The sequence below is a fragment of the Tinamus guttatus genome, unplaced genomic scaffold (assembly GCF_059628265.1).
Source record: "Tinamus guttatus ecotype Peru unplaced genomic scaffold, ASM5962826v1 Tinamus_guttatus_pri_ptg000193l, whole genome shotgun sequence".
Classification (NCBI taxonomy): domain Eukaryota; kingdom Metazoa; phylum Chordata; class Aves; order Tinamiformes; family Tinamidae; genus Tinamus; species Tinamus guttatus.
Window position 1 is genome coordinate 1,230,714 of NW_028288727.1, and position 21,976 is coordinate 1,252,689.

Here is a 21,976-nt window from a genome sequence, read left to right on the forward strand (position 1 = left end):
TGGATACTTCCCAGGACATCCCTAAGTCAACAAAGTTATGTTCAACGCAAAGATCTTATGCAAAAGGGGGAGCCGGCATGGCCCGAGTGTTCCACATTTCCTTCCCATCTCGGCCGCTCTTCTGGAATGGGACCAGCACAGCTGGCCACATAAGGCAGAACAGCACGTCCCCATCAGGCTGCTCTCCACATCCATGGGGGCTGCGATGAGCGGGATCATTATCCCAGGCAGGGGTTCTCCGCGCGGAGCCTGAGGCCCACGTAGGCCCTTTGTGCTCTCTCCAGCGAGACGAGCGCCGTCTCGCAGGCTTTAACCCTGCCATTTTCATTGAGAACCTGCAATTATCTCGCAAGAGCGACACTTCAGTCTGTTTAACTGATGAAAGGCCAAATGCTCTCGATGGCACAAAGTGACAAATCGCAGACAGCTCGGGGAATATCTCGTCAGAGTTGTTTCACATAAAGACCTGGTATTTAATGACGTTTTCACAGTGCTGCAGTTTAATGCCCTTCTGTGACTCAAGCTCTGCACAACCATTTCACTTACTTAATCAGTTCTACTCTGTTCGCTCCTTTACTACAGAACTACCTGTCCAAAGCGAGTCCCGTTATTTTCTCGTAACACTGCAGGAACTTTCACTGGACTGCTTTTATGGCCAGCAGTGAGAATGCCTCTCGGATGTGTAGAATACCTAGAGTGACTAATGCTTTTTAAGGACACTTTCTTAATAGAAAATATCAATACTAATTTCAGGAGCATAAAACAACATCTCCTTTCCTTCTGGGGATAAATAAGTAACATCCTATATAAATGTGTGTGTGTGTGTATAAATATATATATATAGGTACTTCTCTTGAAAACAAAACATTTTTACAAACTGCTGAAATACAGCTACTTCCTGTCACAGAACAAAGTTTTGAACTGTACAGCACTTCCACAATACACTGTGCTGTTATAGCCAAAGGTAGAATAAGAAAAGGTAAAGAATTTTTTTTTTCCTTCAAAACTGCAGGAATTATTTGAATAGGTAAGCACAGTTCAATTTCCAAAAGCAGAATATATCTGTTTTGACTAAATCAAGTTACTAAAGTACTCTGGTCTTATAAAAGGTCCTCTGTTATCTTTAATAATTGTAAGAATAAAGAACCTCATTTCTATAGTTTATTTGGAGGGAAAACAGAAAAAAAAAAGTTTCCAGAGGGTCTCCTTCTTTTCAACTATGTAACTCCATTATAAAATGGATTTTGCCCTAATAACTAATATTGATTCAGCAGGAACATACTGTTTTACATGTTGGAATTGCCCCAGATGGCATTTGATCAGACTGCAAATGAGGACCAAAGCAATACAGCAGGTTTGGATGATACAACACAAGCATTTCTTTAACACAGCAGTGCTCAAGGAAATCAATTAGAATTTAATTATTTTCAGTGTTACTTTGGCAAGGTTTTTACTCTAATGCCTCTGCCATCCACCACCATCATATCTCTCCTTTGATAGAAGTAAAAATAGTCAATACCGACTGCATCAAAAACTAATATTGAACAATCTAATGTTCAAGTTGATTAATGCCCAATTTTCCATATGCTCAAAGAAATCAAACACGACTTTATAAGCCTGACAATCATCCATGACCCAAAACAACACAAAAGGTCCTCCTACTGAAAGAATATTATACTTTTTGGCACACTTATGCTCTTCCTATAATCTACAAATATACTGTGTTCCTAACCTTTTGACCTATAATACTGCCCCATCAGTATTTTTCCCCTCTTTTCAATTTACAGCCACTTACTAGAGGACAGAGCGGATGAAGAGAGGGAAATGAAGAGCACGGGAGAGGTGAGATTCATCTGAGCAGTGTGTCCGTACTTGATGTGGTCCAGACTTTGTCATTTCAAAAAGGGATCTAAACTCCATCAAATGACCTACAAATGGTCCTTTCTTTCCATGGCCTGTAAGGTTTGCTTAAATAACCACCTTAACATAGACATCTGCATTACAGAAACCAAAATTTTATCAGATGAAACAGTGTAATTCAAGTCCTACTATACCTAGGAAGCAAGGCTCTAAATTGTCATATATGCTGTAAGTTCTTATCTCCAGCAAGAAGGGTTATTCAGCTAATCCTCAATAAAGAAAAGACTGAAGCAGAAATCCTGCTATTTGGTCTTGATGAACAGGATGAACATTAAACCAGATATTCATATTCATATTAACTACATGCTTTAACTGTTCAGGAATGTATCTGTGAGCACAAACTAGTTCAGTTGTACGTTTAAAAAAATTCCAGAAAACCTAAAATCAGTTCACAGTGTAAAAATAAGAGGTAGCTAGACATAAGACTTGCTGGAGTTTCCATCATCAACTAATGGTGGTTTGTGTCTCCAGAACATTTTTAGCATCTTTCTGTGATTCTATTTCTTTAAAGTTTCAGCAGCTTTTCAGCTTCATCTGTAAGTCGAGCAAAACTTCGTTTTCCTTAATTCAAGAAGAAAAACAGTGAATGTAAGAAATGATCCTGAGTTATTATGTTTTCCGCCAAGGTGGTCTCGCTTGAGGGACTAGTATGTCCACTGTTATGAAATATCAAATCAGAGTAACATTTATCTCCAGGAACGTAGTCTTACAGTCCTCCCTTCAGAAATCAATAGAGACCACAACATTACAACGTTTAATATTTTTTTTTTCTGTTTCTAGTACTGATTTTCTCAGCTTTTAGAGAGCTACTAGCTATAAATATACATAATACAGTTAAACCAACAAAGTATTTAAAGAACTATTAAAGAAATATTTTAGGCTCTCGGTATAAGTTGTCGTAGAGAACTTAGTCAGGAGTTTCGCCTAGTAGCTGGCAAACTCGGCTTGCAATTCTTACTTTGTCAAGATCTAATTCCCCTTCAAAATATGTTTACTGAAAGAAAGCGCTTGTTGGGTGTCTGCTGTCTCTTGATAAAGGGGTCAAAATTAATTAATGTGCCAGAGGGTAACATACTGTTTCAATTAATGAGATTTACTGTTCCACCAATTAAGTATAGCAATGCCACCTATTTTGTCTCCTTTCATGACAGATTGAGGCTGTGTTCTGAATATATTTGGTTAGATCTAGTGTTCAGCTTTATCAAATTATGGTGAACTAAATCAAAAATCCATAAGCTAACAGAAGGTGTACTTTTCTCCCCAGTGACTAGGTGAAAAACATCAATACAGGGAATCCCTTCGTGGCACGTCCATCCTCCACAAGAGAGGTGACATCAGCCCGGTAGGTCAGTGCGTGTTATGTGTCCCCTTGTCTTTCTGACATGCAAAGTGTAGTTTGCCTGGATCAGATTTTCAACCCACAGCAACTGCTCACACTTGAAGTTCTATAGCATGGACAGGTAAGTCTACTGGTTACCAATTAACTATGAAGCCCTCTCCCTGCACCACGATAGAAATTATTTAATAGTCTATTTTTGCTTATCTTCTGGCTCTCCAGCATCCATGGACTGAGCTCGCTTTCTTCCCAGGCCCAAGACCCTAATCCAAATCATAAAAGGTTTACCACTGCAATGAAAAGTTAATAAACCATCATTTCCTGATCAATTATAAAAGACAGAACAACAGGATCAAGAGAACTTTGAACACGGACACCATAATTATTATCACGCTCTCTTTTCTCCCCTCCTTTTGTATTTGTCTGTTTGAAGTTTCGCCTTGGTGTCCCCTTGCTCACAGCTCAGCTGCTGCTTCCACCTGAATCCACCTCTGCTGTTTATCTGCTCCTCTAGTTCCTTCTGTATTGTCAGTCTGTATTGCTTTTGGCTTGGCTTTTGTGCATCTCCCTTTCCAGCAGTTTGCCGACCCCTGAGACAGATTTGGCATATATATTTAAACTGACACTGCTATATAAAAATACTCTTGTTTAAGAATCAAGTGTTCTGTGGTTTTGCTTATCTTTTTAGTTACTTTTAGTTTCATTTAAAAAAAAAAAAGACTCTAAATTAAATTCCTGTAGAGAACAAAAGGGCACAGTGTGGTATCTTTCTATAATTTCTTTAATTGACATCTTACTGTTGTTTTAATTGTCTGAATGCACTTCATTCTTTTTTAATGACAGTGCTGCTCCTTGACTCTCATGAACAGAAGGTAAACAAATTGCCTCAAGGTCTCTGATATTGTAATAAAGGCTCCTTCTTTCCCAGAAATAAGATTTTTGCTTCAGTAATGCAATATTCAAGGTTTTCTCCTTCATATAAGACTATTAAAAGTAAACATGATTTGTTGCAATAACAACTTTGTTTTGTTTTTCATCAATTAGCAGCTTCTGCTTATAAAGAGCTTTCAGAAACCACAAAAATCATTTGATGCCATTTTCACAGGACGGCAAATTATTGTTCCTCCTTCACAATACATCATTTGATAAGCTCACGCTCAACATAGAGAAAAATAATCCATGTCCACGTTTAGGGGAACGTGACATTTCATTTCTGTATTCTCTACAATAAATGTCTAAATAGTAACATTAGCTTCTCTTTCACCTGCATCCACACTGGAAAGTTATTTTGGAAAGTGCAAATGGTGCACAACTCCCCAGGCTAGAGTTTATCCACATGTTTATCAAAGCAATAGGGGGGAAAAAAGGCCAGAGGTACTTTTTTTTCCTCTACTTTTTGTATATTTGGAGATTTTGTATATTTGGAGATCCTACCCACCCATTTGAATTTTTTGGAACTTGTTGGAGTTTCAGTTTCTTGGAGCTCAATTTTCTTGAGGTTTTCAAAGAGAATGGCAATTTGCAAGCAGTGCAGTAGCAAAACGGTGGTCACTGCTGGAATAAAAGAGAATGATCCACAAGGCAGATGAATAAGGAGCAGTTAAGTTGTAAAAAGAAATTTAAAAGAATCCTGTGTTTCTTTCTGCTGAGGAAGAAGAGATAGCACCAATGGGCCTGAAAGACAGCAAAATGAATCTTCATTCTAGCAGTGCCCATTTTCCAATGGATATAGCAGAAAATCACATTCCTAGCTTAGACTAGACAACTGGCTTCTATATAACGTAAGCAAAATGAATCATATGCTGTGTTTTCTCGATCTCGCATACAGCCCAGAATAGTCACCATCTAATAAATAATACAAAGTGTTCCAAAGGATAGCAGCTTGTAGGGAATGCTAAAAATAATGAACCTGTCTGTGGCATGTCTTGTGTTTCTGGGAATTACACTTGGAGGCAACTCCAGAGGCAGTACGTACAGCACGAGGCCCCTGCACTCCGGAACAAGGACAAGCTGCAGCAGGAGCACAAACCAGGCCAGCACCAGCATGAGCACCAACCGGGGCGGCAGGATCACAGCTCTCGAGCCGTCGCCAAGCCCTTGCCTGTGGAATTTATCTGCTCACCATAAAAGTTGCCATGGTTCCATTTTTATCACAACCTCTACAACCACGGATAAAGAATGGCCTGAAAAATATTCACAGCTGAGACTGTTATTCCACTCTAATAGTGAAAAGACCAGATTCTGCAACAACTTTTTAACTACAATAGCCTCTAATCTTTGCATTTCTGTGTCTATTATTTTAGTTTAGGCAGATGCACTTCCCGTGTATTAATGACTTAAAAGATTAGCTAGACTACAATTAAGTTTTTATTCGTAGCATTGAAGACTCTTGCAGTTCAGAAATCCTGCTGGTATATGTTGATGTAAATATCAGGCCCTCAAAATACGCTGCTTACAGAGACCTAATGAAAACTTTGCTCCACCAGCACTTAGAGCTTCCCCCACCAGCTTGCTTGTTCCTCACTCAAGCAGATCAAAAAGATATCAGAAACCTTCGCCGAATCACAGAATCATTAGGGTTGGAAAAGATCTTCAAGAACATCAAGTGCAGCCATAAGCCCTTCACCACCATGCCTGCTAAGCCACGTTGGTAGTTCACTCTGAAGTGGAAAGAGCACTTTTAATTATATAGTTATTTACTATCAATAGTTTTAATTCTATATAACCGAAAGGGATTCTGTGATTTCCAAGCTGACAAATGGCAGCCAGCAAAGACGCAATTAGCAGTATAATGTTTGTGCAAGGAAGACGAGTATTAAAAGAGTACCAAACCAAGTATAAACTAGTCTTCTGTAGGCCTTGAAGCCACTGTGAAAATACATCATGCTGAAACCATGCAGTGGGGGCAAGCAGTCAGAAATGTCATCCAAGTCACTGCACAATAGCAACACACAGCGACCTCAGTGCAACTGCAGGAAGGAAAGCTCCCCTGCTGAACTGAACATCACTCACAGCTAAATAATAAATCAGAGCATGTAGTCAGGCATCCTGCACAGGCATACCTCATCCCCCATCTCTGCCACTTCACGTCTCTCCTCCAAAATCTGATGCAAGGCCAAAACATCTGACCAAGCTGCTGTTGCAGCGGAGACCATGAGGAGGAAGTCTGAGCAGCAGCAGTTCATCAAAACAGTTGAACCAAGAATGATACTAATAATTCATTAGACTATTCTGCGTATTATTATGTATGGAGGGAAAAAAAAAAAGAGAGGCACAGAAAGGCGCAGTAATGTGTTGTGTTACTGTGTAGCTAACAGTGGGAAAAATAACAAACTGATGAGCAAGCTCCAAAAGCTCAAACCTGTTGTAAAGATCCTGTTATACATACACACATAGAACATACATACATACATATGTAAAAATGTAACTCTGAACCACAAGTTCAGTTTTGCCACTTGAACTGGAATAGTGCTAGTCCCATTCCACGTTAACTGCCTTAGCATCAGCATTGAAAGCCTAACATCTGCTAGAGCAAGGACGTGTCACCTCCGTGTCACAAAGTCCTCCTGCATCACCTCAGGCTGGAATTGCTCAAGGAACTGCCCAGGTATTCAGATTTTCCAGCCTGTTGTATGCAAAACACAGAGCAACTGTAACAAATCAGGCACACCAGGGCTTAGTACTCTGTTATCACACAGCAGAATAGCACTAATATTTATACAGGAATTTTCTTGCAGTGCATTCCCACCTGCTTTCAGGGTCACTGAGTTCCAAAGATGAAGTGTTTTAAATAGTATCAACGGGGACCAATTAAATGAAGAGTTTTTGCAGTAGTTGAACCAAAAATTCATAACCAGAGCTACAAAAAGTGATACACAGAGCACTCGAAAGCAGGTAATATTAAAATTTTGTGCAGGTGTACACACCATTTCAAGCATTGTACCTATTTAAAATGATATTTCAGTGAAAACTAGTGGGAATTCAAAACCTAGGGTAAACCAGACAACACACCGTATCTGGCAGGGGAGCAAGGGGTTAGACTAGATGATCTACAGAAGTCCCTTCCAACCTCAACATCTCAGCTAATTACAATTATCTAGGCAAATATGTATCCTAGGGAATCTACTGCATATAAAGCAAGCACTTTTATGAAATGGTAAAACTGATAAACACAGAGCATGCTTCATGAAAAGTTTACAGCTATAAAACCAAGAAGTTAAAGCACCTATGGCAGTACTATGTTCCACTGCCCAACCACACCAGTAAATCATTACAGTTACTCTACACCGTAGTTTGTAAATAGTGATATTGATTTTTCCTTGCTTTCATCCCTCTCTAGTCAGTTCTTTACCATATTCTCTCAGTAACCACATGGGCTGGCTGTGATAAACACTCTTTTAGGAAATAAGTATCCTAAAATTAAGAAACATACCAAAAATTAGAGTTAAGGTTGCAGTGTATAGCTTACCTAGAAACCATACTGAAAATGTGCAACAGAAGGTGTTGAAAGGATTATCTAGGGCTAACTTACACCAACTGGATTTCTACTTGTGGATGAAACAAAAAATGGCCAAAGTGATGAAAGGGCACTTTGCTAGTGCTGAATCGGTGCTTGTTGGGATTGCATGGGCTGCACATTGGTATCTTCTCTGTTTCTAAAGACTGATTTCTGCCTCATCTTCCCAAAAATATTCATCCCCAGGACTTCCATTCAAACTGCTTTTATCACCTTGCAATGAGGTACAAAGGCTCCCCAGGCATTTTCTGTTCATGTACATGAATGATTTTAAAGACTGGTTTAAACAGAAATAAATATGAACAAATCCAAAATACAGGCAATAAATAAATATATATATAAATAAATAAATAAGACAAAACAAACGTCATGGAGGATTGCTCACTGCCTGCTCAGCAACAAGAGCCTTCCAGTCACCCACTCCTGCACCATCCTCCCAAACAGAGCCAGCAAAAATAAAATTATTGCTCCACAGTGCTCTGACTCAGAGAAGGTACTTGGGGAGTAGCACTGAATTTGGCAGCAGAGCCTGTCTGCTTAGTGCTTTACAGTGGACTGAGCATTAATGAGTCACTGCTGCTGCAGCACAGACCAACTTGGGGACAGCGTAAGGAGCAAAGGAGAAGCCTGGCCACAGCCAGGGCGCAAGGAACAACCGAATCTGAAGGGGTAAAGGGGTTCTGTACAGCAATGCAAGACCTAAAGCATCTTCACTGATGTTTCTGCTCTGGGCAAGTGCCCCTTTGGGCAAAATACATATATATATGTATATATATATATAAATAAAATGTACACATAAACACATACACATATAAATATATATATCTCTCCTTCCTAAAGAACCAGCTGAGATCTGTAGGTCACACCGCAGAAACATGCAAGGTTTTTCTCTCAAAACGTAACTGCAAATGAGTTTCACAAATTCAATAAATATTTTTTTTAAATGCATTTTTCCTTTGCAATGGCAGGGCTGGATGTAAAGAAGATGGCAATGGAGGAACCTAGGGTGGCTGTAAGTCCTCTGCTCCCCTGAACCCTGCAGCGCCAATGCTAGGGATGGAAGGAGAACGCCGCTTCCTCCGCAGGTCCAAATGCCCCCGGCCCTCCCCTCCAAACACAGCCACTTGTTCCTCTTCACAATTCAATGGGACACAAATCAACAATGTTTGTAACTTTGGTGTGAAATTAATTTCAGAATTTATTGAATCAGGAGACTGCATTATGGACTCAAGTTCAAGGAAAAGTACAGACTTTGTTGTTTTGTTTTATTATTTGAAAGGAGGGTGGAGGTAGATGTAATTACTTCCTCCCTTATTCTAATATTCAACTTATCACCACATGAAAACTAGGAATATATGAACAATTAAGTCTGCCATAATTATGCCTGTCATATTTACACAGAACAAAATTTATTGCCTAGGGGCATTTTTAATTATAAGCAAGTGGTAGGTGATTGAAGTTTTAATATGAAATGCTGAATTTAAAATACATTTAATCCCTAAATCATTCTATAAAAAAGGCCATTGCAAAAAAAGCAATCTCTGTCTCGGGATATGCTGAACCTTAAGACAGGCAAAACTTCTCTTGTTATTAAAAAATGAAAAATTTGAAACAGGCTAATGATGTCACTCTTGACTTAGCAGAGGTAAGGAGTTGTTAGAAACTTCCATAATGAATTTCTTCCAAGTTTGATGCACGACTAGGCTGCATGAAGAAAATCAACTAGAAATCAATTTGTGGGAAGTGGGAAAAGAGGAGGGTGCAGACCATTAAAGGGAAGCATCTTAAACCAAAAACTGTATTCTCTCACATCTAAACTAGATATCACCACTTCTACCATTCTCTGTGTTATATTCTGCCCTCATCTGTAAAAGTGGCCTCTAGATTAGCACTGGTAGGATGGAAGAACAACCAAGGAAGAATATTGCCTTTCTGTTCAGCAGATCTTGTCATTCAGGATACTCTTGGGAAGTGAGAGGCAGAGAGAAACATTTTAGAAGACAGATTTGATCCCATTTCCCTAATTGTTGGATGTATATCTCAAATATGGAATCTTCTTCCAATATCATAAAAAAAGAAACATAAATATCTCTGCAACTGCCAATTTTAATGGGAAAATTCCAGCCAGACTCCTATCCCATGGAAAGTAAGGTGTCAGCTTTATTGATCCAACCATCAGTGATTCAGACAGAGGATTTCAGATACACCTGTGTAAGCCATTCTGTGAAAAGCAGGTAGACCTCCATAGGCCTCATTGCAGCTTCCACACCTCTTTGTCCCTCTGGGTTTCTGATACCTCCATGATAGTCAGGCACGTTAAAATCAGGCATCGTTGTCTTCTATCTAGCCGTGCAAATGCTATTCCCCTTTTCTGGTTCTAGACATAAGGAAATACAAGTGAAGTAATGCAGATTTATAGCAGCTCAGGGACCATGCTGAAGTACTATTCTAAAATTATAACTTGATTTATTCAGCCCAAACAATCTCCTGCTCTGTGGTGTTATTTTGTTCTGGAGGAGCTGTGATTATTAAGATTTTGGGGTTTTTATTTGTTTGTTTCTTTCTGTGTCTTCTAAAATGTAGAACCTGCTTATTTTCCCCGTTGGTGTCAGTCTCAACCCATTCTGCATCTTTCTTTTTCACTTTCCTATTCAAAAGCCTAGCTGTTAAAATGGAAGTGAATACAGTTTTTTCCCTATGTACTCAGTTCTTATCAGCTAGCATTCATCAAGTGTTTTACCATGACTTTCTGGCTTGTAAATGAGCACACAGCAAGATGCCCGGGGAGCTGCCAGACATTCACTGTAGCTGGAACAGGACGTGCAAGCTGAGGAGCTGCCACCATGCCCAGGGCTGTCATGGCTGGTGACAGAGGAGGGACGGTGACGAAGAGCAGAAGATGAAGAGCCAATGGCTTCCCACAGCTCCGCATGAAGGGGGACGCACTGAAGGGGGATGCGACACATCCAGCGGTCGTGATTCCTGGCCCTTTCGAGAACAGGTCAGGGTACATGCGGCTCACCACACACTGAGGTAGTTCAGTAAGACTGTCCCTCTGAACATACGGAACCACAAATGCATTTCATAAAAATCACAGAAACACAGAATGGTTGAGGTTGGAAGGCACCTTGGGAGATCCTCTAGTCCAACCCTCCTGCACAAGCAGGGTCACCTAGAGCACCTTGCGCAGGATCATGTGCAGGTGGGTTTTTAGTATCTCCAGAGGAGACTCCACAGCCTCCACAGGCAACCTGTTCCTGTGCTGTTACTCCTTGTTACCTCTCTCTCATCCTTGTTTCCTGAAGCTTTTTCCCTGAGAGAGCCCTTTCCTTCACCAAAAGGACTAACAGAATAAAAGAAGAGAAGCCAAGGGCACAAAAGAGGTTTCTCAATACTCTGTTCACTGAGACAAATCCTGTAATTCTAGCTATGAACGCTCTCAAAAAAAAAGACATTGAGAGAAATGAGAAGGCTTAGGAAGAAAGGTAACAAAATTATTCAATTATTTGTGTGAAATATTTGGATTTTGACAATTATGTGTTTTATCATGGATTTTACCATTCCTTTATAAAATATGAAGGTGTGAACATGTTTCTTGCTTCTCGGAAAGATCAGAATGAAGATCCTCAGATGGAGGAGAAAAAAAGGAAGAAAATAGTTCTCTGTAAGTATTAGGCAGAGGGGCATACAAGGGAAAAAAGATATCTGCAGCAGCAGAAGCTGCCTGAGGAGAGGCCTCAGGTAAGAAGGGTAGCAAAGCCCTGGAGACAAAATCTGGGACAAATCCCATAGGAGCAACATAGGAACAGTTTGGGTCGCATCATTTCATTTAAAATCCTGGATTCTAAAGCTGTAAAAATTAGTCAAAACCAAAGTGATCATAAAGAGGTCTTTGGAGCAGGATTTCAGCTTTCACAGCTGCTAGTGCAACCCATCAGCTTCAAATAACACTCACTACTAATGAAGCAGTGCACCTGCAAAACACCTTTCTGAAATGGAATTTGTGTATCCATAGTCTTAGACAAAGGAACGAGCTTGTAACAAACACATAAACTATGTCCAACAGGGAGTTTTATACACGCACACACACAGAAGCTCTGGAAAATTAGCCATGCAAGTCTATTTTTTTCAGGCATTTTTTTTTCAAATGAATTAACAGCAACACACAGGAAGGAGCTCTCAGCGTTCCTGGTTTCTCTACGTCCCAAATGCTAAGGCAACGCCGGCGCTCTCACATCAGGGACAGTGCACCGTGCAAGGAGGACAGTCAAGCTGTGCAGCTGCTGCCCAACGAGACCATTTTCAGCTTCCAGCACCTCAGTCACATTCACAACCGCGACCACAACGCGCTGTGCCGGCAGGCTGGAGACGCAGCAGCCTCTCCCAAGCCAGCGGACTCAATCGCTTACTCAGGGCTACCTACGGAAATAAGGGAAGGGGAGGGATAACCCTCTCCTTATCTGTCAACAAGAAGGCAAGAAGTGCAGAAGCCAAGTCAAATAAATCACGGAAAGAAAGGTAAAAAAAAACCCACACAGAAACAGGCCATATTCATAAGAACTTTAACTGCAAATCCTCTGATTTATTATTCCAGACTTCATGATGCTTTGCAAGCTGTGTGAGCTCTGTGACTTTATCCTCTGAGGCATAAAGCTGCATTGATAAAACCTGGATTTAGGTTAATAAAATAAGACTGAAGGCAAGACAAGTAAAAACAAATTCCAACATCTGACATGTGGACAAGTTGACAAATGTTTGACTTCGTAAGTGTCACATCTCACTAGCTGTCATTCCAAAACACATTTCCTTCAGCAACTACTACTGACTTTCAAAATAGACTACATTTACATCTGGAGATTTAAACAAAGTTCATACACGCTCGCTGACTCCATATTACAGCCTTAAAAAGCATATGTACTATCTTTTTTCTAATGTGAAAACTTCCCAGCTAAGCCAGTTGTAAAAAATAGCATGGCATCAGTTGTAAATATACTTGCAGAGTTCTTATCCTATCTGAATTAGCTATTTCTATTACTTGGATTACCTTCATCTTACTAGTTCTGGTCATGGACTGAAATCTAAATACAATGCTGCAGGAAAGAGACAAGAATGTCTATTCTCAAAATTCACATGAAGCATCCATAAATAAAATGTAGAAATCTTCCACCTCAGTGAATTACTCAGCATATAGAGAAATGATGGAGATATAAAAAGCGATATATAAATAGAGCTAAAGTCCTAACTCAGTAAAATTCTACCAAATACATAATGGAAAAACTTAAAGAACCAAGACATAATGTCATATAAAGACATATAGCATGCATGATCTTTTAGTCCTTATGCATACAAAAAATGTTTTATGTTTACTTTGCTGAAAAAAGGTATTTTTAATGTAGGATTTTGGCACAGTTAAAGCCATTTGTTTTTTGATGCTGTGAACAAATACGATGCTGTGAAAATACTGAAAATACAGTATTTTTGCTAAGGTCTAGAATTTTTTTTTAGTATCGTCCAAGATTGAAGAGAAAATTTTAAGACTCCTTTTCCATCTCCAGCTCAAAACAAAATATTAAAATAAAAGAACAAAGTATTTAAAATATTAAAATAGATCAAATGTCTATGGCCTAACAACTCCAGGGGAAAATGAGCATGTTGGAGTGAAACACAACCTAAAATCTCTGTATACAGCTCTGTACACGCTGCACAAAATCATGCATCAATAAAACTTTGTTCAATGGTTCTACCAGCAATTACTATTGTTAATTTGATTTTTCCATGTATATCTCCTCTTCGGGATAAGTCACACCAGAAATTGTTTCGGTAAGCCACCCAGCACATGAACCCCATTGCCTGCTCCCTTATGATGGCAGCCTCTCATATGCCAACAAAGAGAGCATCCTAACAAAACGTGAGGAAATGTTGCTTCCCGCGAGACTAACCACCACTCCAGCTATCTGCCTTCTCTGAATTTCTCCAAACTTTTCCAAGCCGGATGCCTAAAGCTTCCTGTAGGTGGCAAGTGAGTCAAAAAGGGTAGGAACACCTATAAGTCTCAAGGAGGAGAGAGGGAAAGACAGAAAGACAAGCAAATTTATCAAGATATACCCAACGCTTTTTTATACCGAAACCAGTTTTGATTTTGATTTGAAACACTGAAGCCGTATTTCAGACGGGCAGGGAAGCATTACGGCAGCTGGACACAGCTGCACAGCTGCCTTGAAGCTGCATCTCAGCTAGCAGGACAAACACCCGGAGCTCCAGGTTCTCGGGCAGAGGCACCTTGGATATCGCCCAACATCATCTGTGGGGAATCTGTCTCCGCGCACACAACCCGGGCCTCAGTTTCCATGGAAACTCAGTTTCCTCACTTTGCAAAAGAATCCAAGGCTTAACGGCTGCAACGAAGATACGATTGATGTCCAGATCTCTTACTAAGAGGTCTGAAGAACCTGGACAACAAGGTGAAAAATTGCATGTAACTCTTGCCTGGTCTACATGTAGCCCAAGTGCAGTGCTCCAGGAAGTACTAACTTTTTCATAAAACTAGTACCTTTCTCTCAATAAATTTTAAGAGTTTACAAGCTGAAAGTAAAAACAAATATCTCCACAACAAAGCAACACAAAAAACTCAAGCAAGAATACAATAGTAAAAGTATACTTTAATGGAATTTGAGTATTCGCTTCTATCCTACACACATGATTACGCTGTTCCCTTAGAACGTGGGCAGCAATAGAATGAGGGACTTGCAACACGTGCACTCTGGCCATAGATCATAGTGTTGATAACAAGGATCTGGCCCCGAGGTTTCCTTCAAAGAGAGATTTCTTCTGCAGAAAATGGGATTTGCAGAGGAATGAAAGTATGTCTGAATTTGGAGAGAAGAACAAGAAGGATTCACCTGGAAGTATTATACAAATAAGTAGTGAAAAAATAAATAATGTGGAACTATGGGAATGGATACTATCTAAGGTGAGATGTACTGGTAACAGTTTCATCCAAAATTCTCTGCAGAGAATTGTGTGTTCTTAATTCCTCATTTTCTCTCTTAACTTTTTTCTTTCTGTTATATAAGATCCAAAACTGCTTACTCTCCTTCATTTCAAAATATCGACAAAAATAAGCATGAAGGTAAAAATGCAAATTTTCCTGAGGTACAAGATTAATGATTCTGCCTCACACTTAATGATCAGATGGCCAGACAGAAGGCTAAGGTTGCAAAACTACTGACTTCACACTGTTGAAGAGGAAAAAAGCTGCACCCCTATGTTCAGGGTGCAGCACTGGATCTAGCATCACATTTGGATGCATTTTCCTTTTCTCTCACAAGATAAAGGGAGACAAAACTTCAAAACAACTCTTTGGAAAACACTGACTCTTTAAATTTGGCTTTAAAAATACTGATTTAATATTTAAAATTTTAACATATGGCAGCAAAACTTAGGATATTTGCAAATCTTGAGTTTTCTGTAACATTTTATATGATTAGTAAATATGCCCTGAGCCCATCTCATATATTAAAAGGCTTTTTTTGTACGTATAGACAGAGGGAGAATATTTATAATATATAAATTATAAATTATAATATATAAATATATAATATTTATAATATCTATTATATCTATTATAAATATATAAATATATATAAAAATATATATATAATATTTATATATAAATATATAATATTTATATATTATAAGTCACATTTTACGAATATATCAGTCTCATGTACTCTATTCAGTATTCGTAATGGTAGTAATGAAATACATTTGCATTTTTCAAAGTGCAGTTTTCTTCACTTTCTTGCATATAGACAACATTTTGTTTAAATTACTTTACGTTCCAGCTGAGCAGACAGATCGTGATTTACTAGTGTGATCTACGTTATCTCCATGAAAGCCACTGCACTCATGGGAGGCGCAGGACCTTGAAGACACCTCGGATCACTTTGGTGGCACTTTGCAGTTTAGGTGCCAGACTGCTGGGGTGCCAGGCAGAGCCCTTGTTGAGGGCCTGGCAAAGCTGGAGGACCTGCAAAATGCCCAAGCAGCAGCTTTTTGCCCACAGTTGCTGGCAGACACCTGCTCGGTGCCACCTCCGCCCATCTGCCACGGCGCACGTGCCAACGCGGGGCCCGCGGCTGGCCCGCACAAGCTGCGTCCCCGCGCGCGGCGGGCAGAATACGGACTCACAAAGCACAACACGGCATTTGCATATGTAAATGTCACCACACTGTGTGCTCAGGAGGGGTTAGACCGGGCAAATACACGCCAGGAAACAGGGATAATGAAGAAAAAAACAAAAAGAAAAGAAAAACATGCACGCTTCAACAGCAGCTCTACCATAACACTTTCTTGGACATCCTTCAATATAAGGGACTATTGCCTGCCTAACTTCTTGCTACAAAAGCTACACTCCTTTGTAGCACATGCTTTGAAAAATCCCCCTCTTTTCATCCTTTTTCTATCCGTAATGTTTTCCAGTCCTTGCTTCTACGAAGCCCTTCTGACATCAGTTTCAGAGCAGGGCTTCCCCTTTTCCCTGTCCTCAACTATATTTTTTTTCAACTACCACTTTTAAGCTGCTTCCAAGCATAGATGCCCAAACATGGAAAAAAAAAAACAATATATTTTCTTTCCTTAAGGTGGAAGAAGTCATCTTTGTCCAGACTGTCAGTGTAATATTTCCACATACACATCATGATTTTTCAGAAATGAGATGACATAGGTCATCCCAGCTAACTCGGAAGTTCCAAGCCTTTCATTGTAATGCCCAGAACTATAAAACATTAGGACCTCTAAATCATATTTACATAGTTTTTTTCTTACAGAAGTGCATAGAAACACAAATAATTTTTCTATTAAAGGGTAATTTTTCACTTAAAGGTGCTCTTGCAGCTCAAGGGAAGCCAGCATATTATTAGAAAAGTCACCACTAATATTTGCTTATTATAACCTTGCCAAAACCTTGTTTGTGTGGCTGGCCTAGGGGGAATCAGCGGCAGCCCTGGGGCACGCTGCTGTCTGAACAACGAGCTGCTGATGTCACTCGCTGGCACCTTCCTCCTGGCATTACTGGAGGATTTATTCTCCTCTTGCATCATCCTCTCTTCAGCATTCAGGTCTTAATTAACACTTTGAGTCATATTAGCCCCCAAGGTAAAACCCTAAGCGCAGTGATTAGTACCAGTCCTATTTGACTCCACTCCTGACTTCAGAGAAAATGTGACCCAGGAGATTTAACAAGACTTGTATTTCAGAGGAGCATTAGGTAGTGAAGCTGAATTATTTATAAAATCAAACATAAGGGTAGTTATTGGGAAAAAAAAAAGAAAAAAAAAAGAAGAAAAAAAAAACTTCTGGATGGTAAAGAAATTCCCTAATTCCCTTAGTAGAAGGTAATAGTTCAGGTTCAAGAGATAACCGGAGAGTGTCACAAGTGTATAAAATGACCTGGAGGAATGTTTAAAATCAGAAGTCACTGAATATCACTCTGATATGAACCCAGGATTCCTGCAAACAGAAAAGCCAGTGCAAATATCTGAGCCATTCACTGCTCTTAAGGTGAAAGCACAAAAGAAACCAACATAAAGTCATCTAAAATTAATAACCATATAGAATATGAATCAGCAAGGACATCTGTGTAGGACTAAGATTAATAACAGGCTGTTATTCCTCTTGAGTGGGAATTTTGGCCTCCTCTTTCCCTTTTCTTTTAATAAGACTAAGCCTCTGCATTCATCAATATACATGGTAAACACGTTTTTCTAGAGAATTTCCTCAGAACATCTAGCCTTCATAGCTAAAAATGTCTGAATCTAAAACCAAAAGGTAAATAAAATATTGAAAATAATACTAAACTGCTTATTAAACACTGAGCAAGTGTTACAATTCTGAATGTATGGATTATGGTAAGTCTGGTTTTTGATACAAAGGGAAAGCAAGTTTTTTTGGGAAGCATTCATGACTGACTATCATCCAAAAGTTGTCTTGAAGCAGATTTCTCCTTTAGCAAATTAAATTCAACTGTGAAAGAAGGGATTAAGACCAATTATTTTCATTCACATTGGGATGACTTTCACCCTGCATGAAGTGGCAAGTTTGACATGAAGAAGTTCTGCAGAAATGCACAGAATCATGGTAGACATCCTGAAATTACAGCACATGGCTAAAGACCATAAGCATTGGACATACACTGCAGCACTGGCTATAATGCCACCCTCAACCATGAACCGTATCATGGATAATAGAATTGGTTTTAAAGCCATAAATGTTTAACTACTAATGTATTTGAAGGACTTTCTATTTACCTTTGGAAGTATTGACTTTACCATTTAAAATTACCTGGAGAAGTTCCAAAGACTAAACAGTTGCTGTGTAATTTTTTTAAAAGGGGGGAACTGGACTGAAGACACATCCTTCTCCAACTTACCAACTGGACCATGTAACTCCTTTCAAAAAGTGACCAGGGACTTGCCTAAGACCAGGTAGAATACTGGTAGAATACCAGGTAGAATACTGCCACATTCACAGGCAAAAATATTCTGGTATCTTTTCTAGACTAAGTCTGAGATACTTATTTCATTTCTCTCCAGGCTTTCACAGTAGAAAAAAAATTACAGAACACACATGGACACACACACACACACACACACACAAACCCCTTCAAGAATTATGACTTTCAAGCAAAAGATTTGGCTGTGGTAACTTAAACTCACTGTAACTTAATGAATTGATGGGAAAATGGTGGAAAATCTGCCATATTCACAAAAGTTTATAAATCATTTATAATGCTGTGCATGAATAATAAAAGGTTCAAAGTGCTAGGTAAACACAGAATTATTATAGAAAAATGAAATGAAAACTTATTTGGAACCCTTTGTTATTATATTTTTACACACACACACAAGGAAGCTTTTACATGGATTTACATGATGTGTCAGGGAAGCTACGGGAACTAGTACAGGGAACAAAAATTCCTACTGCTAAGCACGTAAGAAGGAAAATGGGCATCTCCAGTGGTATCTGCACACAGAAACCTGCTAAGCAAATGACCTTTCTGTCCTCACCATTAAGACAACCAGTCCTCAGCAGAACATGGACCAGCAAGTTCAGTCCCTGCCTGGTTCTTTAGCAGGGTGTAGCTGCACTGATGCCAGCACTCCTTGGGAGGAACCCATCTCTCCTAACCTGAGATGCTTCCAGTATGGACATCTGCACCTCAGCTCCTCTGACAGCCAAAGAGAGAAATTAGCACGTCTAGGCTGTAGCTCATCCCATCTGAAAGTCTCATTTAGAACAGGGTGGGTAAGCCCCACCTGAGAAGGGCCTATTTTGCTCCATAAAGGAGCTTAGGGCAACCAGCTGAGTTTTAACATCTAGCTCCAAGTGTTAGGTGAGTTAATCCATCCTTCTTCTGTCTTTCACTTTAAATGACATATCCAAACTCAAATTCAAGCCACAGTAGATTATTCAATTCCTCTAAGCAATTCCACTCTAGTATTCTGTCCTTTCAGCCTTTGCCTACAGCTCAGATTCTATAAAAGACATAATTACAAATTCATCCAGAATATCCTACGTAAGTTTGGCCAGTATCTTCTAAAATGCACCTTAATCTTTGAAGTGATTCAAATTTTATATGAGTAGAAGTTATAAGGAGCAATCACCCAAGTTTGGCATCTCAGGTGATAGATCTGCAAGAGAAGCACTTTGAAAGAGCAGCTACTTGTTACTTAAAACATAAGGAAACATGAGATTACAATGCAGCACCATCTTAATGCTAGTAGCTCAGGATTAAATTTGCTTGTACAAAACATGTTTGAAATACAGTTTAAATTAGCAAGTCAGAAATAGAATAGCTATGAAAATGAATCATGTGTTTCACACATGGCTACGTTTGCTGAAGAATTAACTGCTACCACCATGAAACACTGAGGAACTGAGAAGACAAGGAGATTAAACATCAACAGATCTGTTCAGCAATAATACTAAAATTACCCTCACAGATACGATTATGTTCAAACTAGCTTTTAAAAAGCTGCATTCCTTTTTTCCCCCTTAAGATAATTACTGTTTACAGAGTCTAGGGATCTTCAGGTCATCAAAAATTCATGTACATCACACACTGGAATATTTTGCAATCTATTTATATCTTCATTTGTTACTTGGCCCTGCTTCCTAATCTGTCCATCACTATTATAAGCATCTATAAGCATCTGCCCTATGCCAACTGACTAATGAGTTCCTGTCCTACCATGAAGTCACAAGCCAGCGTTCTACATGTCATGTCCTGTACACGTCAAGCTGACACTGCCCTAAGTGCATAGGCAGAAAAATAACAATAAAAACATGCTTCAGTTTTAAAGAATTGAAAATAATAAAAATAGAAAACCTCATCTATTAGTACTCACCACCAAGGCTTTTGATCTGTTACTCAGCAGTTTTTCAATGTCTCTGGCTGCTATTTCCACCAACTGACGAGGGTTGTTGGCTTCTACAGTGTACAAATCTTTGTTTTGCAAATAGATCTGCAAGCGGAAGAAAAAAGAATAATTCAAAATAGGAACAGACATTCAAAAGAAGCAAACTAGCCAACAGATCCTCGATTCTTTACTGGAGTACTTCACAAAGCCTAATCTGTTGGGAAGCCTAAATTTGCTTTGTGAAAGATGCATTTCACCCTTTTGTTTGACAGGCAGAAGGTGGCACTAAAAAAAAAAATATGAGAAATCTTCAAAAGAGACTGATTTTGCTGAATAAATGCTCAGTTTCCAAATGCTTAAGGAATCTGATTGCCATAAAGTGCTAAGGGCAATGTAAAACAGAGAACCTTTAAAACAACTGAAGTTAAAATCAAATAATTCTAAATGATTTAATTCTTCCCTGAATGCTGAGCAACATACCAGTTGGGAAGTAAAATCAATGAAGTTAGTCTGACGTAACCAATTTAGTGCCTTTTCTATTTATTGATTCGTATTACTGTTAAGAGGAAAGAAGATGAAGAAGGGAAAGGCAATAAAGAAGACGGGAAGGGAACAGGGAAAAGACAAACACAGACGGAGACAAATAAACAGGGAGAGGAGGCGAAAGGACAGGAAGAGTTAGAATAGGATATGACAGGAGAAAGAAAAGAAACAGTAATAGTGTCTGCATCATGAATAAAGATTACCTTTCATGGGGGTACTTATATAAAGGAGATGTTTGTTAAACAAACTGGAACAATGAAATGCACACAAGCGCAAGAAATAAAATAGGGCAAATAGAAAAAAAAATCCTACTAGAACTGGATAAAGAAAAAATATATAATTTGGCAAAGTAAAAAAAATAAATAAATTAAAAAACACAGGCACCTTAGGGCTAGATGGGCAAACGGGGAAAACTAATTTATGCAGCCAACAGATGGCCTGAGTTTACTCAAGTGCTGCGCCTCTCCGAACGCTGCGTGCGGGGCCGGGCCGTCTCCCGGGCAGGAATTCCAGGCACCCGCAGGAACAGGGCCAGTCCCCGGGCGCTGGCTGGGCTCCCACGCGGGAGCAGAGACCCTGCGGAGCCCGGCCGGGCTGCCCCCCTGCCCACGCTGCCACGCCGGGCGCGGAACCGGCACCAGGGTCCAGCCGCGCCGCTGCAGCCCACGGCTTGCACGGGGCATGCACAGCTTTCCAGCACTCTGAGTTTCACAGCATTCAAGTGTTCTCTTTTTCTTTAACCCAGGAACAGTGTTTCCATCATACAAGTAATTAGCTAATTAGAATACATTTTAATGCTAGATACAGGGACAATTATTTTTAAAATTCAGTGTATCACGAGCAAAAAATAATAATAAAGAATTCACCTAGGAAAGAGCACACTGTTTACAATTTGTACATTTTGAAAGTCTTCTTTTTCTAAAATTGACATACAGAAAATTTACATCTATATATTTTGAAGAACTAGGATAACAGCAGCGCTATAGCCTATTAAAAGAAAAGCCACAACCCACAAATCTTATTGCTTCTTAATGCTTATTAATTAATGCAATTAGAAATAAAATCATCCTTTTGAGCATCCATTATTTTTCTTGCAAAAGCCCCCAAAATTTGTAGTAAAAAATGGATTTTAAGGTTATATTGACTACTGATCTTTATGGCAGGGTGACTGTGGTAGATAACAGCCCTGCCGTTCCAGGAGCCAGGCAGGAGCTTTGTTAGCTCCAACAGTTTGAATTAGAA

General features: G+C 39.4%; 1 protein-coding gene across 3 annotated transcripts in view; it reads right to left on the reverse strand.

Annotated features, from left to right (window-relative positions):
• Nucleotides 1–21,976, reverse strand: part of CACNA2D1 (calcium voltage-gated channel auxiliary subunit alpha2delta 1) — a 341,896-nt gene that overhangs the window by 259,189 nt on the left and 60,731 nt on the right. For all 3 annotated transcript variants that reach the window (XM_088523514.1, XM_088523513.1, XM_088523511.1), the window contains exon 3: nucleotides 20,180–20,296. In XM_088523514.1, the coding sequence (XP_088379640.1) occupies nucleotides 20,180–20,296 (117 nt within the window). The remainder of the gene's footprint in view (nucleotides 1–20,179; nucleotides 20,297–21,976) is intronic.